General features: G+C 39.5%; 1 protein-coding gene across 2 annotated transcripts in view; it reads right to left on the reverse strand.

The window, feature by feature from the left end:
* Positions 1-5,042: 5,042 nt before the first annotated feature.
* The window catches only part of SYNPO2 (synaptopodin 2), a 79,188-nt gene continuing 58,699 nt past the window's right edge, over positions 5,043-25,531 (reverse strand). The window contains exons 4-5 of one of the 2 annotated variants that reach the window (XM_008632608.2): positions 21,569-23,751; positions 5,043-9,800 (exon numbers count right to left, since the gene is read on the reverse strand). In XM_008632608.2, the coding sequence (XP_008630830.2) occupies positions 9,234-9,800; positions 21,569-23,751 (2,750 nt within the window). In that variant the 3' untranslated portion in view covers positions 5,043-9,233. Of the gene's footprint in view, positions 9,801-15,163; positions 17,421-21,568; positions 23,752-25,531 lie in introns of those variants that run through there. The other variant, XM_008632678.2, reaches the window with a different exon arrangement.

Raw genomic sequence — 25,531 nt, forward strand, 5'->3', positions numbered from 1 at the left:
CCTCAGAGAATGTGCCTCAGTATCTTGCATGGAAATGGCTGGAGTTGGTGGACAAGTAATCACATGAACTGGCTATACATTTGTTCATTATCTGAAGGCTATTCCTTGCTACCGTGCTTTCAAGGAAGATTCTTTAGCAGTGGTTGTGCTGTTTTCCATTCATTGAATTGCTATCTCTCTTTTCCAGGAGATTTCTCTTCCCAGGAATTAGTACTGCTAATCCATTAGCACAGATTTTTTTCTTTAAGCTTTTTGTTCATAAAAATACTTTGTGAGCAAACTGACTACATTTATCTACATTTATTGTTATGCCACCTGCTAAGAAGGAGAGGTTAATTGTTAACTGTACTTTGTTGAGAAAGAAGTGGCCAGTTGGTCTAGTTTTGCTCACTCATTTTGAAATTAATCACAGTTTCTTATTAAAGCTGTTTTCAAAGAGGCAGGAGAGAAACTCTTGCACCATCTTTCATAATTTTTCATGTATGTCACCTTTTCCCCCAGATTAATGGAAGCGACTCCTGATATAAACCTGCCTTGATCTGGTGCCTTTGAGTATGTCTGTGCCATTTTTTTCCCTTTAGTGGCAGGGTTGATCCCCTTGGTAGCAGCTGAGTGTATGTTTTACATTACTGTTCCGACAGATACAGAAACAACCTGTGCTCCTTAGTAACAGACATCAGATCGAAGACATTGTCAGTGATGATTTGTCAAGGGCTCATGGGGAGGCTCATGATTTAACAGGAGCTTAAGATTTGGTTCATTTGGATAGTTTTTGTTTGCTTTATTACAGAATTTAGGTGAGACTAGCATGGTGACATGGGAGAAAACAGGGGCTTCCATGACAGTAAGCAAATGCGGACTCCCCTTTAATTCTGGTATTTTAGACTAATCCTTCTACTGCCCTTGGAGGTTAATCTCTGTTCACTCAGCTGTGGTTACCATGAGTAAACAACTCCAAAGCCTTACATTCTCTGTCATGGGATTTGGTGAATTTTGTCCGCCAGACTGGGTCATAATTTGATCTGTGTCTGGAATTAGTAGTGTGTTTCTTCAAAGGACCTGAAGCTTCCTTCCTACTCCTTTTCTGAGCTGTAAGAATGTAATTGTGCTGGTTGTGAAGTATGCATGACTGCTATAAATAGCCAGTGGATTATAGGTGAAGGTAAAAGCCAGGAATGTGCACGTCCAAGTGCAGCATTGCCCTTGTCCCAACAGCCTTGGGCAGTGCACGTGTTCTTTCCATTGCCGTGTTCTCTTCCGTTTTTAAGATGAGGTAATGACGTCGGTCCACCCCGTGCTGCTGAGGTCAGGAGTAATTAACTAACATCTATGTGGGACACATTAAATAGTGCTGCATGAATGCCTCCTATGCCATCTGATTTAGCTCAAACTGTAAAGTTTTATGGCATTTGAGTTCCAGTGGACGTGCTGATAATGACACTGTTTGGTGTCTGGTGTCCTGACAGATCTCTAACTGTACCACAGCTTCTCTGTTGAAACAGAGGCTTTGTCAGGGAGAGCAAATAGTATGGATTATATGGATTGTGTACCATTGCCCTCTGTTGGACAGCACTAGGCTTAGTCAAAGTGCTTGTCTTGTTTTGGGCTCGCAAAACTTTAGAGCAATAAACCTGATAATATTGGATAAGTAAGCTTGAAGTGTTTAGTGAGAAACTGACTGTCCTTGTTCCAGAGGTTGCACCAGTCCCTAAAATGCAGAGGGAAGTAGAAGTTTGGAAACCTACGGTGTCCTACCGTCTGATGTAATAGAATCCTTCTGCTTTACTGGTAAAACATGATTTTATTTTTTCCCTCTTGCTCTCTGCCTACCTCACATCTTCAGTGGCCTGTGAACTTTCTGTGTATATGTAGGTGAGTGTTCAATATAATGTACTGCCTGTTCTTGAGTTTAACTATGCTTTTTCAGGAGGATTATATGCTATGTCAAAAAGTATAATGCATTTCATGCATACCGTAATATCTGAAAGGGAAATCGTGAATAATGGCAAGAATTTAAAACAGGAAAGTAATAAATATGAAAGGCACAAGCAATCAAATTATTATCTGAGGGGAAAAAGGATTACCATGTGCCTTGGAAGTGCCCATAATCTTCATTGTAGTTGTGAACTTAGTCCTAAGCACTTTTGTGTTCTCTGCCCTCCAGTACACAGTTTATGGCAGAGCAGTCAGAGAAGTAGAAATTATTATAAAGGTCACAAGGAAAAATAAAGCTACTGTTGCTACTGTCTGAATGTTATTTGTTTGGATTGCTGCTCTCCAAACCTGTATTCATACTGCTGTTCATTTGAGGTTACATGTAGAGGAGTCACATCTAACTGCAGTAATAAACATCCAAACCACGGTGATCTGTATCTAATTCTGCAGGGTAAACAGCAACTTATTAAATGTAGGAAGAGATGAGCGGTGATCTGTTCCTTTGCGAAACCTCCAAGTTGATTTTGAAAAAGCATCTGCCTAAACTTCCAGAACTTACTTTATGCCTCCCAAAATAACAACAATCATCTCTTCACTGTCCTTGGGTGTATTACCTGGTCTGTTGATGATCCATTCCTCAAGTACAGAATTATCCAAACAGACCTCTGCAAGCCTAGGTGAGTTTGGAGTGGTGTAAGTCCATGCCTGGGGTCCTGGGATCCAGTCCACCTATTGAGGCATTTATTTGGGGGTGGAGTTAATTTCTTTTTAAGAATGCCCCTCCACATTGGTTATACAGAAGGCCAAGACAGCAACTTGAGCCTCAGCAGAGTCCCAGCTGACATAACTCTCCATACTTGTGCACATCAAAATGAGGAAGTTCCTAACGGGAGATGCTATTACAAAATCTGATGAATGCCTTATTGTTTTGTCAATCACATTTTTAAATTCTACAGGCTACAAAAATCTACAGAACTGATGACACCAGTTCAGTGCTTGTAAATTTGCTGTGTTTTGTGGTGCTGCACATTTCTGTGTGAGGTGAAGTCCTTGCCCTGCTGGCATAAGTGGTAAATTAGTCAAGCTCCCGTTGACTTAGCTGGGATCAGGATTTTGCTCCACGTGGTCAAAGGAGTTTTGTTGCCTTGGTTTGTTCTTCATGTTTCTCTGAAATGCAGGTTTTCTCAGGGCATATTGATTCAGTAGGAAGATTTATTAATTTCTACGCTAATCTTTTTATTTTATTGCCACATGGAAAATCTCTTGGGGTTTTAAACTGCCAGAGAAAGTAAAGAATGGTGAACTCCACAGACATAGTGGAGAAAATAATCTTCCTTCACAAAACCCATGTAGTTATGTGGATTCGTGGTGGGAAATTACTTGGAAGCTGTAAAAGTTACCAGTATTGCTCATCTTCTTTAAACTATTCTTTTTTGCATAAAAGTAATTCACTAGGGAGTTTCAATATAAGTCCCGTGTTTGTATACAACCTGTTTTATAGGCAAAATATTTGCTTTTAAATAGAAACTCTCTTGAACTTACCTAAAAATCAGAGTTGATAAACACCTGATGGAAACTATTGTGTTTATGCTTATAAGCTTTTCTGTTAGAAAAAAAAACCCCAGAAACAAACATCAGAAATACCACAGAGCTAAGAATATGCTGACTTTATGTTGATTCTTGTTTTTCAAAAATTACTGACTTTCTGAGACTAAACTCAAGTGCATTCACTGCTAGTAGGAAGTGACTGATTCAAACTAAGATGGCTTAGCAAATTGTTAATAATATTGAAGTGTGGCAATTGTTTAATAGCTGCCACAGTTCAGTGAGGTTGGTCATGCTGGGAAAATAATACCAATACATCTATCATTCTGATTTAGAATTCTGTAAAGCTTCTTATTTTCCATTTTTGTCTTGGGCAAACTCTGCTTGTCTACAGCAAAAAAATATTTACAACATGCAACAATGTTTGTCCAGCAATTAGTACCTCCTTCCTTTGGTTTCCTTATTTATAGGGAAAAAAAGTAGTCATGAACCTCTGCAGTATTTAGACAAAATTACCCTTGGATTTTGACTTACTTTAAAGATAAAATTAGATCTAGAGGTTTATCAACACCTTCTTTCCTATATGTGTGCCAGTGTGTTGTAACCTTCCAGCTGTTTGAACTGCAGTGCAGCACAGTATGTTCTCCTAGTTCTCCATTAACATCTGTTAATTAACCATTACCTTTCTTTCTGCACAAGAAATTCCCACAAGTTTGTGTGCATGCACACAAACACTCCCGAGGTCATTTTGTTTTGAATGTGAAGTACTTGAGTCCTTTTTTAGGACTGAAAATGTGTGAAAAAACACCAAATATTTTCCAGCTTCTTGAGTGCTGTTTCTGAGTCAGCAGCAACACAAGGCTTCTTTTTAAGGTCCAATAATATATCCAGGGAACAATTTCAGAGCACAAGTATTCCGTTTGAGGAAAACCAGATGCTGGCCTGGAAAAATCCACCTTTCTGGACTTAAAATTCCTCATTCCACCAGCCTCACATTCAGTAAGGGAGCAGTCTGCCACACTGGAGTCCTTTTAAATGCTCGTAAGCATTGATGAATGCACCAGGAAATCGAGGGCATTCCGAGAAACCCAGAGTACATTCTCTGAAGAGTGAAACATCCTACAAAACCTGTGACTGCCTGGCAGAAAGATTTTTAATCTGTTGTGCATTACTGAAGCCAAGGGAGTTATGTTAAACTGTGAATCTGGCTTATGCTTGCTTTCTATACGATGTATTTAAGGACTTACCGAAGAAGAATGAAAATGTACCCATGGAAAGGAATGGTAGTGAGTCTCTTATAACCTTGTAAATCCTTTGTAGAGCAAAACTCTTAAAATGCTGTTGTGGAGCTTTTTCAGTTCCCCAAGTTTTACGTGCATCAATCACTTTTCTTGTACTGGGGACAAAATCCTGCTTGCTTTACAAATGCAAAAACTGCTTTGGGATTCATTTCATGTCAATAGTGAAAATCTGATCTGGCTTTCCACAGATAGATTGTTTATGCCATCCTTATTTCCTTAAGAGCTATTTATCCAAGTGGCCTGCATAGTGTAAAGACTGGGTTCACGATTTATTCACAATATTTATTTCACGTTTGAACAGTATGTTTCAAATGAGAATGAACAACAAGAGAGTACAGCAAACAGAGGGTTAGGTGCAAGTAAAGTAGGCAAGTGACTACAGTAAGTAGATTTTAGTTGCAGATTTTTATGGTTGGGATGAAAATGTTCAGTCAATAAAAACAGTTCTGATTGTATTATTTAACCTGGGTAGATTGTACTTCACTGTGTTTCCTTCCTCTGCTTAGTCAGTATGGAAATGAAATTCCACTAAATTTGATAAGTTGCCTTTTGACCTGATGCTGATTTAAGCTTCTAGAAGCTCAACCAGCACGAGGTCACTGACAGGCAAAGTCAGTGAATCTAAAAATGGTGCAGAAAAAATGAGATTAGGCTTTACTTGGGTTCAGATTATTTAAACAAACAGACAAGAATTTAGGGAAAACAAAATTGTGTTTCTCATCTGATTGGTCAAATCACTTTATTATGTGATACAATTTACATTGCTGGCATGCACTGTCAAATAAAGTGTCCTTTGCAGTGAGCAAAAGTCTTTAGAAGTGAAAAGTCTTTTATAAAGATAACACAGTCTCTTGCTACTAGGCAGAAATGCAGTGTGAATAGATATTTGGTTGTGTTAAAGCAAACCAAAATGAAAACAAACTATGAACAAGAGTTGTGAACATCATCATCTAACATAACTAAAGAAACTAAGTTTTCAGTTATATTGTGTATTCAAATGCTCTGTATGTTAACAGAGACATCTCTGAGGGTGAGCACAAAGCCAAAGATTTAAAATATCATGAGAAGTTTTTCTTCACATTTACTGAGCAGATCTGTGCATTCAAAAGCAAATGTGAGAAATACTTGCATTAATATATTCAGAACTCTCACACATCAGTCACAACTATTTGATAGAAAGATGCTTTGCTAGTGGAGGAATGGGGTGAAGAGCAGAAAGTGGAACATGCTGTGGGGTCCTTCTAAAGCTCTGATGCATTAATATTTCATTTACTGGTCCGGGCCTGCTGCTTTCTTTGAAATCCCTACATGGTCTCAATCTGGATTTAGCCTGATTTCCTTCTAAACAAGGCTGTGTGATCTGTCTGCATGCCTGCCCTCATGTCTACCCTCCCATTAATAACTTCAAAAATGTTTATTAGTTCCATTTCTCTGTGGCAGAGGAACAGATCTCAGAGACAATCCATTGCCCGCAGACTTTGTAAAAATAGACGGCATCAGGGAGGCCAGATCCACTTACCAGTGTTGCTATTGAGGGAAATGCTGCAGTGGGAACTTATTTCATATTAGATATGGGACAATCCACATGGGAAAGAGAGCTAGGAAATTGTCAGCAGGAGGAAAAAAAAATCTGGAGTAGGTCGTGGTAAACACCCAAATGAATCTATGGTAAGATACAAAGCCACATGAAACTCAGCGTCAGGAATTCTCATGTTCATGGAAGTACTCAGTGATTAATTCCTACTTGTGAATAGAATGAAATTGTAAGGCTGCACTTTTTTTGTTCTAGGGGGTTTGACAGAAAGTCAATTATTCTGTCTGAAACTCTTTACTTCCATATTTGTTGCATGCTTGGGGTGGGGAATTAGGGCTTCATCCTATAGAAAGTTTTCCCATAATGCTATGTGATCACAGCATTAAAGCCTTTCCAAGGTCACTTTGTATCATGATTTTTTTTTGCCATATCAAAATTTAAAACCACTTTTGGCAATTTTTAATTGCATGTTTCTTAAAATTAAGCACACATTAGCTTCTGTTAGATGCATGACCTCAGAATTCACAGCACTAGTTTCAATGGGAATGTAAAAGTTAGATGTCCAATTCTTAGAAATGAAATAATGGTGTTGGGTAAAAATATGCCTCACTGCAAACTCATTAATCTGGTTTTCTGTTTAATGATGTAAAGGAAACAGTTTAAAACAGAAACCTGAACTTGACCTGAAAACAGGGACTTGTTTTGTTATGGTAATATGGACCACAGGTCAGCAAAATATGTAAGAGGTATGCACTTTTCAGAATGTAGGTCTTCTGTGAAATGCATATGCACTGGTATTTATTAAATGGTTAAGGCCTTAATGACCTTGAATGATAAATTTCACTGAGTTTCAATTTTATTTATAATTTAACTGAAATTAAGTGAAGATTTGGCATGTACTTCCAAGGCAATAGGGTTAGATCTGAGGATAAGCCCTCAAGGATAAGGGGACTTCCACAGTCCCATTGCTGGAGTATTCCCAATTGTGATAAAAGGAGACATTAAGGGACTCTGCAGAGAAACATATATTTTTGCCTGTGTGGCAGGAAAATTTATTCTGATTATGTACATGTATAACTCTGAGGTGCAAAGCTCATTTTCAGGCATATCATGGCAGCCTTGTTCATGTAATTTTTCTAAATCACCTTTTTTTTGCAAATTCATATTGTGAAATAAATCTGTAAAGTGCTATAGCAATATGATCCTATTCTAAAGGTTTACCACTCTCATATCTTCATTTCCTGACTGGTCAGAAGGATCAGTTGTATTTCAGGGAGACCTCTGCTTGGCTACAGAATTTCTGCCAACTTAAACTCATTAAAGCTATGTTTTTCATGTAATTATTTGCTTTTAGGGGAAGTTCCAGCTCAACTGAACTTGGATTTAATTTTCCTTTTTCCTTTGTACCAATTATATTTTATAATTGCTATAAGTGAAAATTCTTTGTTGATGGGAATGTTTTGTAATGTATTTTTTCTTGCTGCATATATGTTTTAGTTCTTTCCAATCTAATCCCTTCACTCCCAGTGACAACCTTACTGAAACTAAGGATAGTTAAAAGTGCTTCTGCAGTAATGACTGCACTTGACAGATCCTTCAAGAATTCCCCACAAAATAAGGAGGATTGACAGCACTTTGTAAAACTTGGGGTGTTCATTTAATGCTTTAGCAACATCTAAACTACCCAGGAAGCTTGGAGTACATACATTTTTAGCCACATAATTCTATTGCTTAAATAAGCCGTAAATGCAAGGTATGTCTCACCAGCAAAAATCATCCACCATCCCTTCAGATCCATCAACATCACTTAGGTATCGCCAACCACCCAAATATTTGCTCCTAGACTCGCACTGTGTACTACATGTCGGAAACCCTGTCACATACAAATTTCTACATAGAGCAGGAACTGTCCTTGACAGACAACTTATCTATGTCTTCCTAACTGAGGATACAACTCAAAAGCTTTCTGAACATTGAGCTACCTTAGAAACATGAATAACTGCCCAGCCAATCAGATTATCAGGCATTGGAGCAGTAAATGCTCAGGAAAGAATTCATTTCACAGAGAAATAAAGGCTGTTCAGCCTATGACATGTTTGATAGTTTATTACGAAAATTACTTGCAATCCAGTTTAAATACACTCCTCATCTCTTTTGTTGTCCAAGTATCATGGTATTGATCTCTATTAACAATGCCTTTCTTCCTGGTGTTTTCAGATAAATTACAAGGTGTAAAACTTCATTGAAACTATCTTGAAATCCATCTGAAATGAGTGACTGTGTATGATTTCCTGTATCTACATATTGTGGCGATTCAGGTACCATTGCCACAGATGTATTTTAAGTGTTGCCACAGTAAAGATATTCACTGATTTACCCTCTTAGCTCATTATAGAAATGTAGTAAAAAACCATATGGCAAATAAGTCAGTGCTTCAAAGTCTTCCACTTCCATTATAACTTTTGCAATTCTGACTATATTTATTAACTTGGAATCCATGTCAAACACACTCAGAAAACCTACAAGATCCTGTAAAATACTTCTTGGGTTTAAAATGCCCTTATTTTACTTTTTTTTTTTCACATTAGCTTAACTGCAAGCATCTTTGCTGTCACTTTCTACCTCCTTGCTAGATTTTTGCATCGAGTACATGGAATGCCCCACTTTCATCTCCCCCCTCACCCCAAGAAAAGCGTATTTTTGCCTTTTGACAAACAGAACAATCTTAGGTGTAAAACTGAGTCTATTCTAGAGGCTGCTAGCATTGCAGTCATGTGAAAACTGTGCTCCATTCAATTTCGTCTCCTCATTTTTTACTTCAGAGATTGCCAGGCCAGCAAGAAACTTTCCTTCTCCAACTCAAATCTTAGGGCTTGCTAAGCTGGAGGAAGGGAAAATGCACTAGGCCCTTCAGCTGCTCATGTTGGACGCCTCCATCCCCTTGGCTGTGGATTGTAGTTTGAATCAGCTGTTGACAAGCAATAGTCAGACCTGGAATCCATGGACATTATATCAGGATCTGTTCTGGAGCGCTGAGTGCAGTAGGGATACTGCAGCTTAGGGCCAGCCTGGGCAGGGACATTTGGGGCAGATAGGGAGCTTTTTTGGGGTGATAGAACCCCCGATTGCTTCCCTCCTAGTAAGGCTACGCTACCACTCGGGGCTGGAGCCTCATAAGAAACTTTAAGTTTCCATTCATCTGGTGGCTCAGGAAGTGTTTTCCTGCGAGCAGCCGATACCACGTTAGCAGCAATGGATTCCTGCATACTTTGGGGGCCAAAAGCTTCATCCACTAGGCCAAGGGGAGATCTGGCCGCTGCTTCCCAGGGAGTCAGTCTCTTGCCAGGCTTGTCAGCTGCTGCATCTGGCTTGCTGAAGTAATCAGGGGCAGGCTGAAATACAAGAGGAGAAGTAGGAGACATGGCTCGAGGAATGAATGAAGAAGGTCTCCCAGGAAGCGATAATGAGCGGCCACTGCTTCTTCCCTAGGAAGACAAAATACCAAATATAGTTACAGTTATTAAACAGCAAGATAGGAAGCCCCTTCTCTTCACTTCCAAACTGGAACAAAATACCCTGAAAGCATGTGACATCCTGGCAGTCCCTTTTTATGTTTACGAGTATCTTTTAGAACTTTAATTAACTGGAAAGGCCGGAGGTAGAGAAAGAAACAGGAACAAAGACACAGCAAATTGAATTTTTGAGGAAAGTAAGCAGACCAAAGACAGGCTTTTACTGAAAAAGTACAATGGCGTTAGTAACTGTGCAGCTTTCCCACTACTTAGCTGGTGTGCCTTGCTCTGAAAAGACCATTCTTAATGCAAAGGGGAGTCATGTTGTGACAGTTCTCTGTGTGTTTACAAGATTCTTTCTAACATTAGGCACAGCCTAATTCATCTGGTAATAGGCTCTGTCTAGAACATCTGTCTAAGAACATATCTTTGGCAATCTCCTTTTAAGAAAGGCTTTTCTTACTGAAAAATTATTAGACTTATCCTAGTTTTCACTTTTTGGGGCACAAAAATGAACACAAGCAATTAAAGGCGTTAATGCAATCATTCAGTTAATACCCTTACATGACACTACTTTTGGCTTCTTTAAAAGGCAATGCCCTCGGAATTTCAGTACATTCCGACCCACTTATAGGAGCAATCCATTCATTTTTGTCAAATCCTAATCTTCTTAGTAATGCAGCACTTTGAAACAGAAACTGTGATCATGAGAAGGTTCTGCTGCTGCAGCCATTTGGCAGCACACAAAGCAGGTACAGCCTGTCCCCAAGCCAGACCTGCTCTCTGTGTTTCACAAATTACATTTTCTTAGAGCCTCTGTAAATGTGGTTCCTAAACTCACTGATTTACACTCATTGATTCATGTCTTCAGGCTTAAATGCCTCTAATTCTGAAATCTGCTGTGAAATTCCTGGGTTGTTTCGCCACGGGCTTTGCTAGAATCTCATCTGAACAACATTGGTCTGTATTACTTTTCCTAATGAGCTTCCCAAACTTAAAATACTGTGAGCATGAACTAGAGAGTAGCCAACAGGTGTGTGGTCAGTCAAGGTATAGCAGATCTAGCAAAGATTCCATAGAAATGTCACATTTTAAGTTTTTCTGCCACAGGATCTTACTGCATTTGAGAAACTTGACAGGCCACAGCTTCGCGCAGGCTTTTAAGTCACGTTCTAATAGCAGCCTTTTGTACAAGAGGTGGAAGCTCAAGAGACTTCAGATTTCATCATTTTCAGTCAGTTTGGTGGTGCTTAATCTGAATCACTTTTAAAAAGTGTAGTGACACACAGAGGTTATGTCATGAGAGTTTTGACAAGTTTCAAAATTGGTGCTTTATGACAGGACTATCCTTTCACCTCTTAGCTATGATCAGCTATTTCCAGTCTGCATTTTCAGAGAGGAAACGCCCCAACATTATTAATCCTACCCACACACACCCCTATGTTAGAAATTAACCAGATAACTCAAACCACAAGAAATTAAGTAGTAATTAAGAAAATAAAGCAATTGAGAAGATCAGGTTGTAGAGAGGGATGAAAAAGTTGATCAAACAGGTCCACCTCGTTAGTCTACCTGTGTTAGCTCCTCTCAGGAGGGTTCTAGAACATTGTCCATGCTGAGTAGATAGAAAAGTTCCCCTTTTTTAATGGAAATTCCAGTTCAAAGCTCTGTGAGTACTTTGTAGGATTTCAGAGATGCAGAGGGAAATGATACTGTTGAAACAAGTGTTGGATAAAATATTTGGCTTTTCAAGAGTCATATGAAGATACTGTTTAGTCTGTCCTGTTCAGAGAAAAACTCCAGAGTTCATCAAGTTATAGAAGCATCTTTTTGGCATAACCATTAGTGATAGAGCAGGAACTAATTGTCTTTGACGGAGTTTAATCAGAGAGTGATGAGTTATTAAGTGTATTTCACTACTTTTTTTATCAAAACGAGTCATTCTACTGTATTATTTAGGTAGAAGTCCTGGTCTGGGCTTTTCTTTCCCACTTGATAACTCGTCTTTAGAAAAAAGTTCTGGAAACAGCCTGGGTTTTAACTTTCAAGTTCCAGAATGTGAAAATGCATGTCTGTTTCCTCTAGCTTTGGTAAAGTAAGGATAATCTCTGCTTCTGTGAAGTAAGGACTGAACAGTTTAACTAACTGTTAACTTAGTTTAACTAAGTGTTTAACTAACAGTTGTCTTCTTGGGTTGTAAGAGGATGAAACCTGTGAGGGCAAATAGCATTCCAGATGATTTACCTGGAAGAAAGCTGAAGTATATGGGAAGATCCTTGTCCATTCCATAAGGGTCTGATGGAATTTGAGGAAAAATCTGAGATTCCCACTTACTAGCTAACACACTGCTTTGGTATTCAGCCCCTTCAAGCTCACAAACACAGACTTAGGAATTAAGACAACTTCCAGTCACTAGAATTCACCATTCATTTGCTGCAGGACAGCAGCAGCCAGACATGCTGACACTTTCTAATATTTTCCCTTCATATTTAAATCTTGGAGATACATCTTTTGACAAGCTTGTACTAAAAAGAATGCACAAACCCCAGACCGTAAGTGACACAGTGGAAAATATGGAGTGCAAGTAGAGAATAATTACTCTCCCCTCTGTCTCCCTTAAGCTACAAGAAAATCATAAAAAGAGGGGTAGAGATTTTCCGTTCTTCACCTCAGAAATCAAGGAACAAGGGAGAGAAAAGTGAAATGCTACCAGAATTATTGTTTTATCACATTTTGTATTCCTGTACTATTGTGGTAAAACAGTTAAGAGAAAATTGAAGTATCATGCAGCAAGACAAACTAGAGCCCTCTACACGGAATAATTTTGTTTTCTCCATTGCCTGGATGTTTTCAGAGGGAAAGACCTTTTCTACAATAGTTATTGAAGGGAAAGGGATTCCTAGGTGTGAAGAAGAGGAAAGGCTGTTCAGAGCTGTCCATGCAATCACACAATCCTGACAGCTGCTGACTGCCTTGGGTGTCTGTGCAAGCAGGTTAAACTCTTTAGGTTAGGTTTAGGTTAACGCTGATTTTTAAAATGCAAACTAGTTATAAACTGCTCACTGAAGCAAGCATTTATTGCACTGCAAGAGTCTTTGATATTTATGTGTGTTAATATAAACTAAAATTTATATAATATTACTTCCAAAAGTAACTATTTCCATATATAAGTGAATGAATGTAAAACTTAAAAAAGGTGTATGCATGTATAGATTTAGTTAATGTAAGATGGATGAGTGTGACTGTCTACCTTTGATTCAATACTTTCTTTATAGTCAGGAAAAATGGGTTCTTTGGAACTTAGAGCTATTTCAATTTTCTTGTTAATTATAAAAAGCTGAAAGACAAAAAGAACAATACTTAGGTTTATAAAATAGTGCAAATTTTAAAGGCAGGAGTCAGAAGGGTATTTTTCCTTTTCCAGACCAAATGTGAATGCAGCAGCTGTTTTCCTGTCTCAGGTGGCACAACTCCTTAGTAAGAGAAAACTCAGTGTGTGTGTGTTTACATGCCACAGCTGCCTTTTTACCAGTCAAGGAGACAAAAGTGAGTTGGACTCTGAATAGTCCAGTGAAACTCTCTCAGCATAAACTCCTCCCTCATGAAGTCACTTGAAGAAATTGGACCTTGGTGTCCAAGTCATTAAAGCAGCTTTATTTTTATCTTTTCATTATGGTCCTGGTCTTTAATCCCATATCAAAGCATGCTAAAATCTGAGTTAACAATAATGCCTGGATGCTGTTTACACAGGAAGGGGGCAAAGGAGGAGGAAGCAGATAAAACAGTTGTTTTACCTCAAAAAGTGACTCTGTCTTTATAAAAAGCCACAGTGATGCATTTCTCCTTTGGATTTCTGTGGGCTTGTAATGGCCACTGCAGTTAGAGACCAAACCACTGAGAAAATGGTAGGACAAAATAAAAAATACTGAATTTTTATGCCTTTCAATTCTTTCCTTCTTTCCATTTTTTTTTAACAGGAAAGAAGCACTTCAGCTTTTTAAGCTGACCTGAGTGTAGAAGGGAGACATACTGTTAATATCATTACAGCTTTTTTTTGTCCCAAACTATTTACTATTTAAACTTTATGTAATGAAAAAATAATTTCTCTCTGAAATGCTGACAGCTCTGCAGTAAATGCTACAGCTATTTTACAATACAACTACCAAAAGTTTTGAAATCAAATGGGAAAATCATATTTATTTGAAACTCTTGAAATATTTTACAATTGAATAAAATGGGAATGAAGAAATTTGAGTAGTGGCAGGGGAGGGGGGAATCTCACCTGTATAGTAACTAAAACCTTGTCAGTGACTGTACTGAGACCAGGAATAGATTAGAATAACATAGTTCAGGCCTGATCCTGACTTCCTCAAAGCTGTCTTGTCAGGGCTTGATTATGAAAATTTATAGGGAATTTTAGGACTGGAATCTGATTTATTCTAAATCCAGATTATTTCTAAAAATGGTATTATTTCAGGTGAGAACAATCTTGTTTTCATAATCTGTTTACAAAATAATGAAACAGGTACTGTCATTCATCTCACATAAGTTTTGTGACAAATTTTACTTTTGAAAATAAAGTGCTTTTTAGTTGTTAGGCCTTCACTACAGCAAAATGCCTGTGTGGTTAAAAAACATAAGACTATTGCTAACTTTTCACAAATAATTTAGTTAGCTCACTTTGCACCTTTGTGAATGAAAGAAAATCAGCTTTTCATTATCATTTAATCTTTATCCATATGCAGCTCTCAAAATACAATACATTTATGCCTATGGAAAGCAAATGGCTGAAACTTTTGACCATAGGCATCTTAGATTTCCTTGGAATAAACCGTTCATTTCTTGTAAGGAAGAACATTTGCTGCCACCTTCTGGATTTTATATTGCACAGCTATGAGTGCAAAGTTGGCCCTATTTTCTGACATTTCTACCTTGAGAAGTGGTACCACTGCCTGCTTTCAAACTGGTTTGACAGAAATCTTTGTCTGAAGTGTCCCATATTTCAGTGCGAATGTCCCTACGTGTGAACATTCACTCTGAGAGCCTTATGCAGGCTCAATAGGAGTGCCAAGATTTTATAGCCTGTTCCAGCCCCATGTCCTGTGAGTCAGGAGGGTTTTATTCATTCCTACAAGTATCTGGTGGTTCAAGCCCTGCTGCAGGACCCTGTTTCAGTATGCTCCATGACAGTATTCCAGGGTTTAGTCTGGGTCTTGAAAAGCTACCTTGAAGCAATGCTAGTGAAATTGGAAAGTCAGCTATTCCAAAGCTCTGGAAAGCAAGCACCATTGCCCAGTGCTGATGTATTTTGATTAAATTTTAGGATTTCCGTGACATCTGGTGCCAGTTCAGGGCTTTATTTAGGAAATATTAGGATTCTCTAACACAGGAGTATATTGTGAGCAAAGGTGCTTTTGCGGGTTGGGATTCATAGCTGGTCACTGAGGATTCCCTTTGTGGAATTCCACCTGGAGGCTGCCATCTGTTAACACTCACAGAAGGATGTTGAGGATCACATTCTTTGACAGAGTAACTGGTGCATGTACTGCTGGACTCAGCAGATGCCTTGAAGTGCCTTGAACTGGACACCCAAGGCTACCGAGTGTCCTGGTGTCAGTGCTGCTCAATCCGTGCATTATTTAGTAATTTGTAGAATGCAGCAGTGTAAAGATGAACTCTGGCTTCTGAATGATTTGGATGCTGACAGCAAAAGTCTGTAAGAAAATAATTCTGTATCAAGGGCACTTTTTGAAGAGTGTGCATTGAGTAAGGAATGGTGCTGAGCACGGGATGATGTCAAAACAAAGCAGGAAAGAGCTGTTTGTCAGATGGGCATCCCTGATTGGAGTCCTACAGCAAAAATAGCAGATATGACATGATTGCAGATGTTCTGCCCACACAAACACCCACGGAGGTTGGATTAAGCTGACACAGGCAACAAGAATTCCAAGTGCCTCACTTTGCAATCCAAACAGCAGTGTTTAATATTGTTTTTCTCATAATTCTGTATACACAGCGTCAGATGCTTACTTCAGTACTAATTCAGTACTCTAGGAAGAAAACCAAGTGTACCCAGATGCCAGATATTTTGCTTTTGTTTGCAGTATAGAGCCATGTACCAGCAACAACCTGCATAGTGAGGCTCTGAAAAGTACAATTCTCACAAATCGAAGGCAAAAATCACTAGCAGTTATTTATGGTTTTTGGGGAAAAAAAATCTTTCTTTTAAAACCTGAAAATATTTGTCCATAGGTTTTTACTGCATGCAAACTTTTTTTTCTAATAGAAATGCACGGAATTCATTGCTTCTCAATCAGTTAAAGCTCACGCTGAAACTGAATGTTGTGCTCCTTGTCACCCTTTGTAACCCAACATGTGCTCCCATGATTGGGAATGTATTTTAGTTCTGTAATGTTTCTCTTTTTCTTCTCTTTGTTGTATGTTTATTAAAACCATTACAATCTGCTGTTTCACATCTAGATGGAAACATCAAGAGAAACACTCCCTCTGTTCAACAGTTCAGTCTTGACATCTATTTAGAAATGGCCTGGTTATTTTCATAGCATCTTATCTTTTAATTGCCTGGAACTGTGAGGGGAATCGCACAGATTTCTGTCTTAAAAGTGTACAAAATAATCAGGATTCTTGTTTGAAAATGCTGTATTTACATTAATTCCCCACACAGGAAGCCTTCATCCAGCTAGTCAATCTGTAAATTCAGTAAGTTATTTCTCTCATAGCTGAGTTTTCTCAGCCTAAGGGAGTGTGCAGTTATTATAATACCACAGGTGTTTGTGCAGGTTTCACATGCACTGCAATTAAAAAGTTTGTCAAGATCATTACACTCAGGAATAGATTTTTCCTTTAAATTCTGTAGAGGATAAATGGAAACTTGATTAGCACATAAAGAAAAAGTCTTTGCCTGCCTTATTTAAGGAAGCAAATATTAAACCCATGGGATTACTGTCATATGGTTTGTCTTAGCTTGTAAAGGAAGAGTTTAAGTCTGCATCTATAGAGATCCTTTCAACATAGAGCTTCAGGATTTTTCCTACTTTTTAAATCATTTGATAAAGAACCTGAAGTGCTTCCTTTAGTAAGCAACCAGCCTGAAAACCACTAATCAAACATAACTCTTGGGTGATTCCAACTCCTCCTTTTTGTAATGGCATGCAAAAGTAATGTCTACTGTAAAATAAGGCCAGTTGTTGTCATGGGTACGGGGAATTTGTGATGGTAGCACCAAGAGTGCTGTGAAATGACCAGGCTCACATATTTTTCTAAGAGATCTACCACCAGTGAGTTCATTCAGAGCTTCTGAATCCACAGGTTTTTGAAGATCTTGTCAAGTTCTTCTTCGTATAGGGTTTCCATTCCAAGCTGAGTAGAGTCATTATAAAATACCATTTTGCCAAGCTGTGTAATTAAGGCTTGCACTTGCCGTGCCAAACCACCAAAGCAATCAGTGGAATCCTGGGTGTTTGACTTCAGGTAAAGAAAGTTGCATCATGTAAAAAGGCAAGACTGGAAGAGGGAATCTTTTTAGAACCAAAGGGTTTGGAATTTTAAAGCTAGGAAATCTGGAAAAGGATCCTGGAAAAAAAGGAGAAAGATTTTGCATAGTGTTAGTTGTTGTCATTTCCCTGGTATTCCCCTGCCTCACAGTGTACAGAGCATTCCCTGGTCCAGAATGGCTGAAGCAGCAGCCTGTGAGGGGCAGGCCGGTCCTTTGTTGAGGTCTCATCCTGGATACTTGATAAGCAATGCTCCTCCCAGATCACATTATGTGGTGTGAAGTTGTCTTTATAACTGCTTACAATCTTTTATCAGGGTTCAACAAAAAAAACATTCAACAAAAGTCTGGAAATAGTCAGCCATCTCTATATGCAGAATAGGTGAGCCCCTCTTGCTGATTGTTCTTTTACCTTCAGTACTTTAAAATCCTGACAGGTATTTTATCCTGTGTAGTCGCTGGGTTTTTGTGGAGTTTTCTCCTCCCAGTTTGCCTCCCTCTAATTCCAGTAGTATTTTCTCTCAAAATTTCTGCTCTGCCACTTGGCACTAATTTTTCTATTTGAACCACACACAAGCTCTACATTTCCTAATTTTTTTGAGCCTGCTGATACCTCAATCTCTTATTTTTTGTTTCTTCCTTAAGAGAGCAGAAACAAAAAAAAAATGAGGCTTACTTGTAAGAGATGGTAGTGTTTACTCTGTAAATGTTCCTACAGGAAAGTCATTGAAATCTCTTTCTGGCTGTTTCATAATATATTATTTTTTGGTGGGCAAGAACGTGGTAAGAGTGGTTCCCCTAGAGCAGGGGGGGAGAAGTTAAGCAGTTCTTTGTTGAAGAACTAAATTTTGTCTTTGATTGTTGCAGCAAAAATTTTAAATTTTTGTCTGAAAGCCACTCATCTCCAAATCAAAACTATTCAATTCAGTTTTATGGCAAGATGTTTATAACCAAATCATAAATTGAAGGTATAGAAACCCTTGACTGAGGTAGCTGTTTTTATGAAAAGGCCGTATAGAATGGGAGATCAAAACTGGTGCAATATAATACTTCCAATATGTGCTGTAATTAAATGTGTTAAAATCATCATAAAACACTTAAATTCCTCTTTTAATGTGAACATACTGGAAGTATTGTTACAAGTGCTGGCTTTAAATTCACTGTTAAATGTTCTTTCATAGTAAACATGACAATTGCATCTTGGCAGCCTTGCCATATTATATAAAATAACTCTAATAGCTTTTTCAGAAAACCATTACAAAAGCTCACTGCCCTTTCAAAGTGAAATTTCAGATGACTCTTCTACACAAACCATTCATTTCCTTGACATTTCAGCTACGTTTGACATTATCTTTAGCTTTTCATCTGGACCCGTGACAATGAACAGCTCAGCTTTCCTCTAAATATGTGCTTCACGAGAGATTACATCTTGGATAAACCTGTTACTCTAGGCAGACCAGTCTCCTGAAATATCAATTAGAATTAAAGACTTACCTGGTCAGTAAAAAGAGCCTTGAAGCCAAGTCAGATTCAAGTCCCATGCATGTAGAATGATGTGTATATAAGACAGAATTCAGAGTTGGGCTTTGAATGGGATTTTCAAAAGATCCAAACTGAGTGAAGAGCACTAATGTCATTGAGACTTTTGTTTTTAACTCTTACTGGTGCTTTAAAAATCCTTCTGTCATTGTTCTAGGCCATGTGAAATACTTGTATTTGAATCCAAATGTGATCAAAATTCCCATTTTCATCATAGATGCACTTTGTAAGCTCCTGTGTTTTGTAGCCACAGGCATCAATATCAACACTCGTGGTGGAAGGACAAAGCTGCTATAAATCTCCTCATTAAGGAAATATTCTTTTGGGGATGAACAAGTACAGAAGTGTGATTATAACTTACAGATTTGCTTTACAGGAGGAGACTAAGCAAAAACATGGCAGTATGAGGCTGATTGGATTTCTTTGTCTATCACAGCACTACTTACCTTTGGTGGGTATCTTTATTCTGAGTACATACTGGTGTCTTAAAGTCTACCTAAAACAGTGTGTGCAACTCCAGATTGAACTTGGAAAGAGGGGGAGAAAGGAGGGAGGAAAGGGAAGGGGAAAGGAGAGAGGAAGGGCAGGGAGGAGATTTCATATTATCAGGCTAGCATAGGGAATAGACTTCCCCCAAAAACATACTGGAAGTCTGTATGTGGAAGTGAAACAAAAAAATAGCAGCCAAACCAAAGAAAAAAGCCACAAACAGGCAGAGAGGAAAGGGACAAGTTTAATGATAGAAGAAAAGCACAGATATTGACAGTGGAAAAAAAGGTAGAAGGGAGATCTCCAAAGGACTAAAATATTGCTATTTTCTATTTCCAGGTAAAGGCAGTATAAATATTTCTTGAGTTTTCCAGGCTTTTTCTCCCTGAATCTCCTATCACTTTTCTGAATTTTAAGGGGGAGATGGATCCCTTGGTCATTTTCTTCTAAAGCAGTCAGTATCCCAATCTAAAATTTAAAGGGGAGAGTGCAATTTTGGAGGTCTGAAATTCAGAGGAGTGTTTTTTATTGGCTTGATTAGAGTTTTGAGTTCAGCCTGCTTTCTGCATGTGCAACCAAATGCATCCTTCTCACCTTTGACTGCAGTTTGAGTTACCGTCATGGGACCAAACTATGGAGATTTTGTTCATACTCAGGAATGTTTTCTTTATCGAGATAGATAGTTCTACAAACCCTGCTATGATATGCAAGGTCATAATCTGGTCTGTAACTAGCTGAATGATAGTTTAAACAAATGTATCAACAGATTCTGCCATCTTTATTCACAGAGTTATGCTTTAATCTTTAGCTTCACACCTGGGATGGATTTTGATTCCCTTAGTTGAGAGAAACAGTACCTTGTTTCAGCCCTAGCACCACTGATGCTGATGAAAGACAAGCTAAACTACTCAAATATAGCCCCTTGATTTCAGCAAAGCTCTGTATTCCCTGCAGGATTATGCAGTACATTTCAAGACCACAGGCTCTGAAGAATTTTCCACAGTAGCAGTATTTCAATCCTTAGTCCCCAATACGACAAGTAAAAGTGTAAGACCAGAGTAAAAAGATTTAAAGTGGGAAGAAGCATTGTAGAGGCCCAAGTGAAAATAATAAAGTGTGTACAAGAGACCAGTAGGAAGACATGGTCATAATCATGATTTACTGGTAATTTCTGTGGCACAGAGTACTCTGGGAGCAAGAATCAGCACTCTACACTATAGGTAGCCCTCCAGTTTTCAGTCACTGTGCTTTCACAAGAAACTGGTGCATTACATTGCAGCTGCAAAACCCTGCTCACCTCTCTGACTGCTCAATAATTTTGATTTACAGGCTTCTCTCATACTTGCTGGGTTCAAGGCAAACTCTGGCTAAAAGTATGCCTGCACGTGGGATGTGAAATTTCCCCAAAATGGGAAATTTTTAACAATTTTTCCGGCTGTCTTTCCACCTCTTTTTAGTCTTCATAACACTCCAGCATCTCTTATAGCACATTCTCTGTGAAATCACAGAGGCAATTCATGATTTTGGATCACAGCTGATCCACATAGCTTACAAGCTAAGCCCCTGGCTGATCAATCAGATTCCTGTGGAAGGACCTTTGAGCCAGGACAGATTCTGAGTGAATTCAACGGGGCTCTGTGCAAGCCAAAGGTCTATCCAGTTGTGTTCTGCTAGTGATCAGTCAGAGTCTACCACTGTGTCTATTTTTCGCTATGTTAATAATACATATTACTATTAGTTAATAAGGCACTTCTTTTAAAAAAACAACCACCAAAGTCCTCAAATCCCTAGGTAATTAGAACACAGCTGGGGAGAGGGACAGGAAGAAAGGTGTTCTCTATTAATTTGACATACCAGGAATATTGCTTACTGTTTCTGTTATTGTAGTCCTAAAGCAAAAACCTAGTGTCCTGCTCACTTCACGCAATGGTACCTCTCCATTTCAGGATGTCATGTCTATAAAGCACCTGATAAAATGCATAAATGTGCTAAATTTTTTATCTGTTTTGTTTCCTTTAAAAAGTTCAAATATTTTGGACCCAGATTTGAGGTGATACATCTGACATTCTTAAGTAAGCTAAGGAATAGCACTGGCACAGTCTGTGCGCCAGGTGACCACTGCAAACCCGTGAGTGCAAGCAAAATGGACACTAAGTTTCAGCTACCAGGTTTACTCTTGAATAACCGATGGCTTCCACACCTGTGCAGTGACGCCAGCTTTCTTGGCTGAAAATTTTGGCCTCGGAGCAGTAAACAAAGAGGATGTGGTGGTTTCTGGCTTAGAAAACGCGGAGTAGCCTGTGGGTGAATATGATTCATTTCCTGGGAGAGAGGCATTTGACGAGAACAAAGGCTGGGAACCGTAGGCTGGCACGGAGTACACCGAAGAAGGCCGGGCCCTTGTAGGAGATCCAGCACCAGGTGGAAGGTAGGTAGGTAAAGGCAGTGTTTGCTTTGAAGTGGACAGCTTCGATGTCTGCTTCATAGCAAGGCTTTCCTTAGGTGGTTGGAAAGTAAATAAAGATGGATCGAGTTGATAAGGTTGATGTTTCATAATATCCAAAGCATTGAGACCTTTCTTAGGCTTTCTTTTTGTGCTTTTGGTAGCAGCAGCAGCCTTAGAGGAAGGCTTGGTAGCAGCAGGAGGGTAAGATGGGCAGTGGATGGGATTATAAGCAACGGGTGGAGGTGCTCGGACATTAGATGAGTATTTCCAAGAAGCTGGTAAAGATGGAGTTGGAGATGAGGCTCGTGCCATGTTTGCCTGCACAGTCTCTGAATCTACCACATACTTCTCCATTCGGGAATGCCTCCTGGCAAACAGCTGTGCTCCTTTCCCACTCATAGCTGGTGGCATCTCGAAGGGAGGCTTTGTTTCTCCAGCACTTGGGGTGACTGGTGTTGACTTGGGGGCAAGGTTTGGACTCGCCAGGTTGGCCTGAGGCCCTTTGAAAGGACCAGCAAGGTTAAGAGTGCTTGGGGGATGGATAGGAGAATGAGGATACTGTGGAGATTTGGGTGGTGCAGGATATGCTGCCTGAGGTGAGACTGGTGCTGGGAAAGAAGGAGGCTTGTTGGACGCTGCAGCTGAAGGTGACCAGACTGGTGAGACTGGAGCACCAGCAGAAGGAGACACCTTGAGTGAAGGCTTTGGAGCAACAGGAGGAGGGGCCTTTTGTTTAGATGCTTGAGTCTGCATGAAATTGCAAGCTTCTGCTCCCAAACTGAGGTAGTCTTCTTCAGGTCCTGACTCAAAACCAGCTCCGGTACCTTTTTTGCCCTCTGCATTGTGTACAAGGGACAACAGGGCAGGATTAGGACTTACTTTGGGTGCATCTTTGAAATTGAACATAGGTTTGGAAGTGCTTCTTCTCTTTGCCTCTTGCAGTATCCCAGTTCTTTTGGCTGGCACAGCAATCCTTTCATCCCTGGACGCGATGTGTTCTGTGGGCTCGGTGGCTGCCCACGCGGCCGGGGCAGCCTTGCTGGCCACAGGAGCTGAGACAGGTCTGTAGAAAGCCTCAGCTGGTGGGCTGACAGAGCAGTAAGGAGGCGGTGCTGCTGCATCTGAAAGGGGACTGGTGACATTTCTTACAGGTGAAAATGGTGCAGCTGCTCGGTTTTGAACCCCGGAAGGGAAGGGCTTTGCTGTTTTATTCAAAGATGCTGCTTTTTGAGCTCCAGAGGACTGAAAAGAGAGGTTTGTGCCAGGTGCTAAGCCAAAGCCATTTTGTTGTACCACTTTGTGATTCTGGCTCACATCTGTGTAGCTTTTGCTCACACAGGTCTGCTGTCTTGACATTTCCTCCTCTTTTGATTGATAGACAGAAGAGCTCACTTTCTGGAAGTTCTCCGTCATGGTGGTTTCCCTGTGCTCCTCTGTCTGCACTGTGTTTGCCTTCATCTCCTCTTGCTCTGCTGTAATCTGATCCATCCTCTGCCGCCTCTTGGCAAACATGAGGGCCCCTTTCCCTGTGCTGTCTGCAAGTGTCTGCATCTCCTCTCCACTTTTTGTCTTCTTTTCCACCTCGAGCAGACCGCTGTCCCAGTCAAATGTCACGATCTTCCCGTCCTTGTCAATGTCAGAGAAAAAATCTTCATCTATTTCCGACTCACTCGTTGCAAGCAAACTCACCTCGAAGGTGTTTTCCTTGTCCCCCTCTTCACCTTCACCCTCTTCCCCCTCGTCCTCGTAACGTTCTAACTCCCCAGTCCCGTAGCTGACTAAAGTGTATTTCCTCGCCCTTTGGCGGCGCTTCTTGAACATCAACACCCCCTTGGAATTGGGGTTGGGAGCTGCTGTCAGCAGCAGTGCAATACTCTTACATTTAGATTTGGCTTCTTTGACCTGCTTCTCCGACAGGCTCTCACTTCGTCGGAGCCCTGTGGAAAGAATCAAATTGCGCATTAAATTCATGCGGCCCACAAAATTACAAGGAGACTAACAAATGAATTTTTCTGTACTGAAATTTATCCAGTCCCTCCTTTTCCCATATTAAAGCATTTCTTTGCTTTCCTATGGAAATTTCACTCTACTCCAGTTTTTCTCCCAGTATCAGCTGTGTTGTAAATTCCATATCCAGCATTCCTTAGAGACGCACCCATGCAGGTTCAAAGGCTACATCACTTTCTTTAGGACTCTCTTAGTTCAACAAGAACATTACGTGTATCTTTATTTCCAGCATTCTTAATTTTTATTCCCAGCACCAACAGGCAGGTGATATTTTCGTATTTATTCAGTTTCTGATCTGGTATTTTCTAAGTATTTGACCACAGTTCCTAGGCTTACAGCAGCCAGTCCCTGCCAGCCAGGCCCATGACTGCTTGATATCTGAGACCTAATGAAACTGAGCATATTCTCTCTGACTCTGGTAGCAGCTTCTGCCATTCAGGTGTTTATTTTACACCTATAGATTGCAAACTTGCTAAAAGTCAGTATGCTATTATGTATTAGCTATTTAAAAGCAAGTATACATGCAGAAAGACATACACAGAAAATATTAGCATTAGCTTTCAGCCCCTTGGAAGATGTGGGAGTTTGCCCATGGTACTCAGTGAAAGCAGGTTTCAGTCTTTTAGCAAGCATTACTTGCCTGAAATCCAAAGTTTTATAAGATACAGCATATACAGAATATTTATTTTGGAACCGTGGCAAGAGTGAATACACATTTAAGAACAGAATCAAGGAGACTCAACTAACTTCTCAAGGGTACTCACTAGATTATCAATGGCAATATTTCTGAAACCATAAACTACTGGTTTTCATCAGGTCATGTGGAAGAGGAACTGATATAGCTGCAAAGCTAATGGATGTGCTGGACATCAGTGTGACTGCTTCTTTGTAATGGGACATGGAGCATGTGTCTCATGGGGCAACACTAGTCAGGTGGTGTCCCTGCTGCTTTCCCTTCCTCATACTCTGCCACTGAATCTCATGAATGACAGCCTCCAATAGCTCCTTCCTTCAAAAAGCCTGGAATTTAAAGCTATTCCTGACTAAATCAATAGTTGCAAGGAAAAAGCATGCCTCTGGTAAAAGAAAATAGAACAGTAAATTATTTAGTATCTTTTTCTGGCATAAATAAACCAAACTTATTAAAGAAAGCCATGCCATGTGTTTTCTAGTCATGATCCTTTTAGCCATGTCAGTAGATGGAGTCTGATGCTTCTATTAATGACAATTGGAGTTTTGCTGTTGTGCCAGATGACAGCACAATTGGATGAATGGTTCTCACAAGAATCTATAAAAGAGAAAAGAGCATGGTACCCAAACCAGGAATTTGTCATATTGGTGGAGAGCCAAATCACAAAATCCTTGGCTCAGTCCTGTTCCAATTCCTTACAACATTCACTGAAGGTATTTTCCAAAACTATGGGCTTTGCTGTTAGAGTGCTACCTGTTCATGTAAATATAGTCTGAGTATTATTTACAAAAAAATAATCTGCTCAAGGGATCAAGCACCTATAATAAAAGTTCTGCTCTAGTTCAGACTTAAATGCTGCATTATAACTTCTATTTTTGCAGAAAGCATGCATAGTATTTGCTGCACACAGAGTATTCCCTATGCTTGGCAATTCACTTGTTCTAATGTGTAGATAGGATTTTATAGTAATATTAATTAATAATAATAATAATAATAAATTTACATAGTAAATCAGTGGT

Source organism: Corvus brachyrhynchos, unplaced genomic scaffold (assembly GCF_000691975.1).
Source record: "Corvus brachyrhynchos isolate BGI_N302 unplaced genomic scaffold, ASM69197v1 scaffold20, whole genome shotgun sequence".
NCBI lineage: Eukaryota > Metazoa > Chordata > Aves > Passeriformes > Corvidae > Corvus > Corvus brachyrhynchos.